The sequence below is a fragment of the Conger conger genome, chromosome 18 (assembly GCF_963514075.1).
Source record: "Conger conger chromosome 18, fConCon1.1, whole genome shotgun sequence".
In the NCBI taxonomy this organism is placed as follows: Eukaryota; Metazoa; Chordata; class Actinopteri; order Anguilliformes; family Congridae; genus Conger; species Conger conger.
The window spans coordinates 14,886,976-14,897,348 of record NC_083777.1 but is presented as its reverse complement, the minus strand read 5'-3'; the positions used below and the strand labels follow the sequence as shown (position 1 = coordinate 14,897,348).

Here is a 10,373-nt window from a genome sequence, read left to right as displayed (position 1 = left end):
GAAATGGCTGAGCACTGAGTTATTCATCTTATTAACAAATGGGACTTATTTTAATTGCGCCGTTCTTCTAGCCTGTGCTTGCAGATTGCAGGTTCATTTTGTAAGGGGTTGGAGGACCAAACATGACAACATGAATGACAGTTCTGTAATATGAAGGGGAGCATTTCATCATCATCACCTTGTTCGGAGACTGAAATGGCTGAGCACTGAGTTATTCATCTTATTAACAAATGGGATTTATTTTAATTGCGCCGTTCTTCTAGCCTGTGTTTGCAGATTGCAGGTTCATTTTGTAAGGGGTTGGAGGACCAAACATGACCGAGTTGGGTTCTAAGAGTTATCCACAAGTCACGAGAACCACTGATATTTTCTGGGGACATCCCTTGTCACTTGGGATGTCCCCAGAAAATATCAGTGGTTCTCGTGACTTGTGGATAACTCTTAGAACCCAACTCGGTCATGTCTGATGCCCAGAAGAAAAGAGGAAGGGGGAAACAAATGGAATAAATAACTCCCGGGCAATTATGGACGAAATGGACAAAATTTCAGGCAGTGAGTCTCCAGGCTAGTAACCAACCAAACGTGGCAAAGAACGCTACTCCATAACTTGGTTCCCTAGCTACAGGAAGATCCAGGATTCGTTTTTACTGAGAAATAGTCCCATCTTTCCACTACCGTATACCTTGCATATTGCGTAACTAAAGAGTGAGACAAACAACATTCACAAGCTGACTGTACCAACAACTCCACTTATACTGAAACAAGCTGATAAACGTGGCGAGAGGAGATTTCAGAGAGAGATATCAAACTGCTGAAATGTCAGACAGCCAGACCCTAAACTAAGTGTCAACAGGTTCCCCAAAATCTTCACCAGCCCTAACTAGGAAGTTTCTGGAATCCTTTTAATTTTAAAAAACAGTCTCCCGACTCTCTCTTTACCGGATTTGTGAATGACAGAACATGAAGTGTAACACAAAAGTGCCAAGTCTCGGAAAGACCGGAGTGCCTCACACAGCCCCAAGAGACAATGCCCAACTAAGCAAGGCAAACCATGACAAGGTCTTAGATATTACCCATGATAAATGCACAGTGTATCATGAGAAAAAGCCATTTAGTTGTACAAAACATCCCACGGTACCCATTAGGTTCTGATTGACTGAATGTGAAACAACATATTGAGCTGTGTGAGAGAGAGCATTACTGAACATGATGCATGAACTGCTTTTTAAAATATAGAATCTTCGGCTGACATAATGATTTGAAATGGCTCACATGGACATGGTCTGTATTAGGGCAGAAAATGTGTCTTAGGTTTCTCTCATTTTCTTAAGCATTTAGTACAGGCTCTCACTCAGAGCAAGACACAGAGCTTTATATGCATACAGCTGCATATCTACTGAAGTGTTTCAGGTTATAACCCTTGCTTAAAGTACACCTGGAAATGGCACCTACTGTACAACCTTGGAGTTAAAAGTTACATTCAGGCCCCGACTGGTCTAGGGTCCACTTGGCCCCTGGTGGCACCAATGTGAACTCAGTCACATTTTATTTATTTATATAATTTGGCGGAGCACAGCTGCCGTTGCTGAGAGCAATGTGGCAGTTGATGGATCAGGCAGGAAATAGAGCTGCCTCGCTGGGAGCGGTGGTGAGACAGAGACGCACATCTGTCACAGGGGAAGTGCCGAGGGGGAGGGAGCGAAACAAGAGGAAGTGAGAAAAAGACAGAAACACAGAGAAGGTAATAGTGAGTGACAAAACTAAAGAGTAAGAAGACTGTGGGCTCATTCCAATCGGTTATTTTTCACCTCTTTTTTCTTGTCCTTGCTCAAGACCCATTAAATGTTCTTACAAGGAGCTAGAAGTAGAAGCTAGGAACTCCCGCACTTTCCTTTGAGCAAGGAGACATGAGCGCATCCTTTGCGGAAGCATTTTTTCTGAAAGCCTGACGTATAAGTGATCGACCTGTGGATCCACCTTTCCCCATCCGCCATGCAGGCATCTGCCACATCTGTAAATGACGTGGCTTTGAGCCGACATTTGAAGGAGTGAGGACATTCCATTCTCTTGATTCACATTCTCGATTCCCCCGTCTTCACTTCTTTTTCTCATCACAACTCTTTTTTCTCGCCTCTCTCAATGGGTGGCGATAGAAGCAGAAAAAGGAAAAGGAAAAAAAGATGTGAAAAATAAGCGATTGGAAAGAGCCCCCTGAAAGCAAGGCTGAGAGAAAAAATACAAGAGTTGGCTGCATCCTAACCTCTATCCACCACTCTGAAGATACAACCATAACAAAGATTTATTTTCACTTCCTGTACTTTCCCCCATTGGAAAATTTCCACGTCAATTGTACCTGTCATTTATTCATTCCACTTACTTTTTTATGGTTTTATTATCACACACCACACAAAGCTTTGCCTGAAAAGAAGCGCGTGTACAACCCTGAAGGAAAATATGGTGCATTTGTGCCTGAGCTAACATGAAACAGATTCTCATTAATTTACCATTCTCATTTAATCACCATAAATAAATTCTATATAGCCCACTCCCTCCCTCTCCACGGCGACGCTCAGCGAAAAAGAACCCCGTTTCTGAGATATCCGTTTTCTCGTCATGCGATTTCAACAAAGCAAACCCCTCTCTTCTCTGAGAATCCCAGGAGTCTTCTCGTTATGCTAATGCAGCAGAATCATGTTTCTAAATAAGGCCAGTGTAGTAATATTTAATGGCACGGGAACCGCCGACACACAGAAGCTCTACAAAGCACGCACGCCCTGGCTTATTCTCCAGTTGCAGTCTCTCTCGGTCTTTTCCGGAAAAATAAAGGCTCTGATCCCACTTAGAACCCACAGACAAAGTGATCAAAATGCCAAGCTAAGCCGACAAGGCAGCTGGTTGGGTGACAACTTTGTAATAGCACAACGGCGACCAAGTGACTGGCGATCAAAGCAGAAAATTCACCCTCTCCCTCTCTCTCTGGACTGAAAGCTCACTGCTCTGTAAAGCCTGTCTTTGATGATCATAATGAGCGTCTTAGTCACTTCATCACTGACAGAAACTGCTTTTCTTTTCTCTCTGGCTTTTTGGCTTGATCAAGTCCCCTCCCGATCCATAGCTCTGTAGCAGACGCGTCTGTGCTACTAGAACGATTTAATTATTTAATATTAACATTTTGCATCAGTTCATTAAGTTGTGGAAATGCAATCTGCCTCCCTGGTAGGGAGCCATCCACCACTAGGACTTGCTAACCTGAAAACACAAGGGCAGGAAGAAAGGCTATCCGATAGCATATTTATGACCTTGGGTGAGAAATGGCTTGTTTGACTTTTTCATCGTTTTTTTTCTTCTTTTCCAAGAATAAGCTGTGAAATGCTAATCAGGCAGCTGGCCAGCAGCCATCTTCCCTTGGAGTTTCTCAGACATGATGGCTGGTGCTAAGCAGGGCTGAGCTTGGCTAGTACTTACACTGAAGACCTCTTCAGAAACTGAACATGTTCTAGGCGAGCCAGCAGGCGCTTTTATCCCCCCTGGCCCAGGCCTAATAACAAAATTCCACCAGTGAACTGACGGAGATGCAGTACTGGTGAGAAGTTTAAATGCTCCTGGCATACTGTGGCAAGTGTGGGCTTATGTTACAAAATGGCTGGCCTGTATTAATCGGATAGGTACTACATAACGGCAGTGGCTGGGGCATTTCAAGCTGAAGTGGCCAATTCCCCACCCATGCTATATGATGGTGATATTGTCAGGCTCCAAAGGGAATCAGAAGCCGAGAATCAAGACCTAGATGAGCCTAGATACTGAAAGATCTCTAATACCTCTAATAAAGAAGTAATTGAAGTAGTCACCTCACTAATCAGAAACACCGGTGAAGCCATTTGTCCCAATCAGTATAGTGGCCTGAAATGAGAGAACAATGTATAAAAAGTGTTGTTATTTCCACATAGTGAAACCAACATATATAAAATACCCTTTAATACAAGCTGCAATGTGCACTTTAACCAAATGTGACATGTTTACCACAAGCTTATCCATTGTTTGATTACAAATTTAAAATTGTGGAGTAAAGAGTCAAATTAAGACTCTTTTTCTCCCAAACATTATGGCGCTCACTGTACAATATACGCTCATAAAGCACTTTACTATTAGGAATATTTTTACTTTATTACACCTGCTTATTCATGCGATTATGTAATCAGCCAATTAAGGGCAGCACTGCAATGCATACAATCACGTAGATATGGGCCAGGAGCTTTAGTTAATGTTCACATCAACCATCAGAATGTGACTTTGAGCGTGGAATGATTGTTGGTGGCAGACAGGGTGGTTACTCAAACCACCCATCAACAATTATTCCACGGTCAAAGTCACTTAGATCACATTTCCCCATTCTGATGGTTGATGTTAACATTAACTGAAGCTCCTGACCTGTATCTACGTGATTGTATGCATTGCACTGCTGCAACAGAATTGGTTGATTACATAATCGCATGAATAAGTAAACATTTTGCTAATAAAGTGCTCGGTGAGTGAATACATTTAATACATTTCTTGAAAAAATTATATGAAGTTAAGAAATTATATGAGCTAAGTCCTCTTGAAGCGTGACTTTATCCCACATGATAATGTCAGCCAAATTCACTGGATTATATTTCATCGTTATACATTAGTTAAAAACTACAAGATTTTCTTTTTACTCTATAGACTCTGGCATACTGTTCCCAGGGTCTTCATGTAAAAACTAATTTCAAAATTAATCTGTAGGCAATGTGAATGTGAAATATATTGCAGTCAAGGCAACTCATGAACAGTTCAAGGCATCTTATATAACTGAGCATTAAAAACACATAATCTAGATCATTATAATCTAGCCATGAAATTGCTTTACATTTTTTAACAATATGCAAAGACATGCTGCACCATTCGAGGCATGTCACGCCAACAACATTTAAGCAGTTAAAATGACAATCCAATACCAGAGCTGCAATGAATATTTCAACAAACTGCAAGAAAATCAAATCTTGTATAAATGGAATGATGTTTACAACAGATCACAATTATGCCCACACAGATCAACACTGCTTATCTAAGACATGTATTATAATTCCAATGTTTTATTTCTCTCTTCACTTTTTTATTTTCCTTACTGCTGACCAGGACACCAGTTCCACCATCTTTAATGCCATCATTCCAACCCAAGGGCAGTCCATTAGCCTAATTCATGTTTTCAACTTGCCTTTACTTCCTTTTCTTTCAGCTTTTCCTACCCTCTCCCGATGGGTGGAGCTAGTGGCAAGAAAAGGAGAAAAGAGTAATAAAATAAAGGATTGAAATGAGCCCTTAGCTCATCTAGAACACAATCTGAGAGCCTGCTCAGCTAAATAATAAAAACAAGAACAAGATGTGCAGGACGAAAAGATGTCAGGGAGAGAAACAGGGAGGTGTGTGGAGGAAGATTGTGATGGGAGATGATCAACAGACACTGAAACCATAAGACTACACTGTGAGGACTAGAAAATGTTGAGAATTTCAAATGCCAAAAGAGTTAACTTCAGCAAACGATCTTATCCAGAGTGCCTTACGGAAATGAAAATGTTATGTAATGTACTATACATATTACATATAATTGATTTATGGAGTGAGATATTTTACCAGAGCAATTCTAGTGAAGCATATTGCTCAAGGGTCCAATAGCCATGCACCAGTGGAGGGTCAAATCCATAGCCGTTGATTTAGATACTAATTTCCTCAACCATTACATTAAAGTGTGAGAATATAGCATAATACTAGTGCCACAGCCACTCAGACCACTGCACCTCATTCAAAGCTGAAAGTTAAAAAACGGATATAAAATTGCTCATGCGTTAAGTAAGAGAACAGGACGAAGGCAAATTCATGCCATGAGGCAACATCATGTTCAACCGTGTGGACATTCAACCGTGTGTAAAGCAAATTCAACCATGACTGTAGAATAATGGTCATTACGGCCAAACTGAAGAAGATTAAAATGGTGCACTCCCAATACTGCACTTGACCCCTGTAGCTGTGACTGTATTCATGATTCATTTTTGTGTAATTATTCAACAATTAGTCCAACCGGGCGTTGTGATTGGGCGAGACAGATTCATGAGTGCTGCTTCCATGAGTGCTGCTATACAGTATAATATCACCTATATGTCTATGTCCTAATGGCAATAGCTCATACTGGAGTTTGAGATGCTGTGAGAGTCGGACATGAGCTTCATTGGGCGTGTTCTTTTTATGCATATCCCGCACGGTCAGTTTCCCACTATTATTTTGCCACTGACCAGAACCACTCTTTCCCCAACAGAGAATGAGGGACACAGACACCATTAGAAACACCGATATCCACCTGTCACCATTATACTGCCATCATTTCCATGAGTGACTGGAGAAGTCCCTTCATCACAATGCAAGCGACTCCTCTGGAAATGTAGGCATATATGACCATTTCATTGGGAAAAAGGACTAAAGGACATCACATTTCAATGTGAAAACAGTGCTAAATAAAAGTGAGTTAAAGACAATTACTTGCATGTACTGTATACAGAGTAATTGTGTCACAGTAATTGTTGCCAACCATCGCATGAGATGAAATCCTCCCCTCCAAAATAAATCATTTTTTTAGTGTGCGGTGCATTGCCCTCTATGTAAAAAGTGAAACAGAGCCTGAAAGCTGGTCAGAGACCTTTAATTTAATCTGTCTGACACTGCTGGGAGGATGTCTCACAAACCCACTCCCATAGCTCTGTTTGTTCTTCCTCCTGGTTCAGCCATTTTAGTTTTCCATTCTAATTCATGCCGTTTAGCTGAAAAGATGCAGCAGCGGGAAAGCTGCCAAACTTGCTGTGGATCAAGGACTCTGCCCTCGCGCCCCAACTCGCATAAATGCAAATGCTCGACGGCCAGCGCAGAAAACATCAGAGCGCGCCGAGAGATCAGAGCAGAGAATGAGCTTCACCCCAGGGTGCGAGACTGAGTCTGACAGTACTGTAGAAGAGAACTTGCACTTTTGTTTGTTGGAAACATTCGCAGAGCACATAAATCCATCATAAGTTTTACTGGAACACAATGATTCTGTGCTTACTTTCTGCAGCTGATGCAGTTTATGTAATTGCGTTTTCGCCTGAAGTGGAAAGGGGTATCTCTCTCTATCACTCTCCCTCCCTCCCTGTATGTGTGTGTGTGTGTGTGTGTGTGTGTTGTGTCCCAAGAAACTAATAAAGATAAACTAATAAAGATTTACAACAACTCAAATTTAGAGGACTTCAAGTTTAATCATTTATGCTCAAACTTCGCATGTCATTGGGTTCCCTTATGACAGGAGATGACAGGGGAGCTGGCTGTCTGATATAAAATGACATCAATATCAGGGAAATGAACGAGGTGTACAGCAGTCATAAAATAAATTGAGTCAATTAATGAAATATTTATTTATTTTTACCAGCCAGCATGTTGAAAGTTGAAAATATAGTTGAAAGATATTTTCTCATTTTATTGCAGGTTGAAAGATGCAGTACTTTAAACGGAACTGTCAGTGGTGCTTAAAATTATTGCCTGTCCTTGAAATCTTTAGAATAATCTGTTGTCAATGACCAAAATCCCAGAAGAAATTGAATTCTTAATAGGTTGCACATTTTTATTGACCACTTTAAAAAAAATTATATCTCTCCTTTTCCGTTTCACTCCCTGTTTCAAAATATAATAAAACCCTTCTTGCTGTTCAGGAAAGAAGGCATAACCTAGTTAAATTACATACATGTCAGTCAAATATGATATGCAATGCTTTATTATTAAGTTAATTTGCAATTGGATGCTTTCAGGGCATAGAACAAATTTTTCTCTTTTCGAACAGAGGCTCCATAGCTTCCACTGTATTATAGTTAGTTAATTGAAATTTTCCACAGTGATATCACTGGATATGACACAAGGTATTTTTTAACTGGACCTAAACCTCTCCATTGAATCCATGGACATTCTCCTCAAAAATACAAAATGTGAAGCATTTTGTGGTGCTTCGATAGGCTTAGTTTCTGTTGGCAATAACTGGCATGCTTCACTGCGGTAATATGAACGTGCATGTATTATTTTCCAGTCTTCATTGAAAATCGTATTAATTCTATTGGATGAGTTGACCTTTCATGAGTTCCTGACCTGTATTAACTGTAATATGATAATTGATAACAGTCATCATGCTATAAATAAATATAATTATGAAAAGATTTAATTGAAAAAATATTCATGGGAGGGTGGCAGAAAAGTTTTCTTTGTGCTATATTTTTGAAGGCAGTGGGGTTTTTTTTCAGATTTATATTCATAAAGTGTATTAGCTGAGGATGATGTTGCACAGCTAACAGCATGCCTTCTTGTTTGCACATTTGGGCAGGATGTAGCATCAATGTGACACCATGGCTCACTATACCGTGAGCCACACTAATTAATAATAATTGTATTTTTACCCCTTCCCCCACAAAGAATTTACAATCACTGTGCAAATGAGCGACCCAATCCTGCTGCAACCACCCAGCAGAAACTTTCAAAAACAGCAAGCTTGCTGTAATATACTTGTGAAGCTCCTTCAAAACATCAGACTGCTTTTGTGAGCAAAGTCTTGGTTGGTTGATGACATAGACCAGACTCATGCCTAACATGTGTGGACTATAGTGTCCATATCACCAACATGGTTGTGGCAAGAATTTCAGCACCTCACAAAAACACTTCAGTCCAGTGAATATGATCATTTTAGTGATATTAGAATTGACCCCATTTGCACCCATGGCAGAAATACACCTCCTCGCTTAAGATATTTGGAAATGTGTCTAGATTCTCGATTGCAACGATGGGCTGAGGATTTGATGGATTACACATTCTGGATTAGTATAATTTTTAATAATTATTTGAATAATTCAGGTATCACAGACAGTTCAATTAAATAAGTTATGACATTGCCACACAAAACAGTCCTGACATTCAGATGCAAGATTCTCAGTTTAATATCCAGTATTAAATTGGCACTTACTCGGGTCGAGTAGGACAATATGAACACTGGACATTTTATGTGTTCTCAAATTTTGTTGAACTTGAAAATGTCTGACTTGCTTCAGGTTTGTGTAAAGTAGCGATGTTCATCAAGCAATACTATAAGACTCTCATGTCCCTCACCCTTCTCGCTCCCAGGGCAAACACAGCTCTGAAACTGACAGAACTAGCTCTGGTGCTGAGGCACTACTCTCTGGAAGTCTGGCAGTGTCTCCTGGAACACTTCCTTTGGGTTGAGGCCGTAGGACAGCACGTCCCCCTCCATCGCCGCCCAGGCCATGCGCTCTGTGGTGAACTGGGCCGTCCAATCCCCCGCCCGGCTCACCGCGATGACCCCGCCCCCGCCGTTCACTCGTTCGGCCATGTACTGCAGAGAAGAGTCCACTGCCTCAGAGAGACTTTTCCCTGTTTGAAACACACAGGAAAGAGTAGCAGCTTTGGTCTGAATGTGTGTGAGGGAATGGTGTGTGGCCTGCGATGGATTGGCAACCTGTTCAGTCCTGCCTCTTCCCCAATGCATGCTGGGATAGGCTCCAGCGACCCTGACCAGGAATAAGTGGGTTATTGTAGATAATGAATGGACAGATGGATATCTGAAAGGAACAATAATGCCCCCCAAAAAATAAATCCCACAATGTCGCTGTCAAAAATTATGTAACTTTTTCACCGGTTATTCATCGAGAGTGATGCTGGCCCCGTTATTATTTGTGTGGAAAACAATGCGACTGTCTGCTCATTAAAGCTCGACATGGAACCCCATGTAGGAACAATCTGACTCCACTGACAGCCATTCGGCTTGTCCGGGACTTAGCGAGCGTTGACAAGCGGCGGCAAACAACTCTTAGACAAAACAAAGAAGTGGAACGGTGTCCTGGGAAGGACAGAAACATCTTCTAATTCAAAGCAGAAAGGAAGTCAGCGCCGCACTTGAAAGCAAAGTATACAAGCGAAGAATAACAAAAGAAAAACAAAAGCCTACTCATGCCCACTTCCCAGGTTCTCGCCAGGAGCCGTACCGACAAATATCATCCCGGGCTGACCCTGTCGCCTGTGTTTCCTCATTATCTACCGACCACGGCAGCCGTCGGCGCCGATTCCTCTTCCTCTCAAAAACCAATTAAAATGATTGGCAAGCTCGGTGACGAGCCGCCGCCGGAACAGTCGTGTTAATTTACGATGGCGGTATGGAGAAGCCTGGTGCTCGTAGCAACGCGCGGCTCGCGGGCGAAACGTTGGCACTTTCTGGCTGATGTCAGCGCATCTTCGGTGGGGATGGGGCTATCAAGTGTCAAGTGTTCAAGTGTCGTTAAGCG

At 41.6% G+C, this 10,373-nt stretch overlaps 1 protein-coding gene across 1 annotated transcript in view; it reads right to left on the bottom strand.

Annotated features, from left to right (window-relative positions):
• Positions 1–8,940: 8,940 nt before the first annotated feature.
• si:dkey-103j14.5 (isoaspartyl peptidase/L-asparaginase) overlaps positions 8,941–10,373 on the bottom strand; it is a 51,054-nt gene continuing 49,621 nt past the window's right edge. The window contains exon 6 of the mRNA XM_061228844.1: positions 8,941–9,465. Within this exon, the coding sequence (XP_061084828.1) occupies positions 9,227–9,465 (239 nt within the window). The 3' untranslated portion in view covers positions 8,941–9,226. The remainder of the gene's footprint in view (positions 9,466–10,373) is intronic.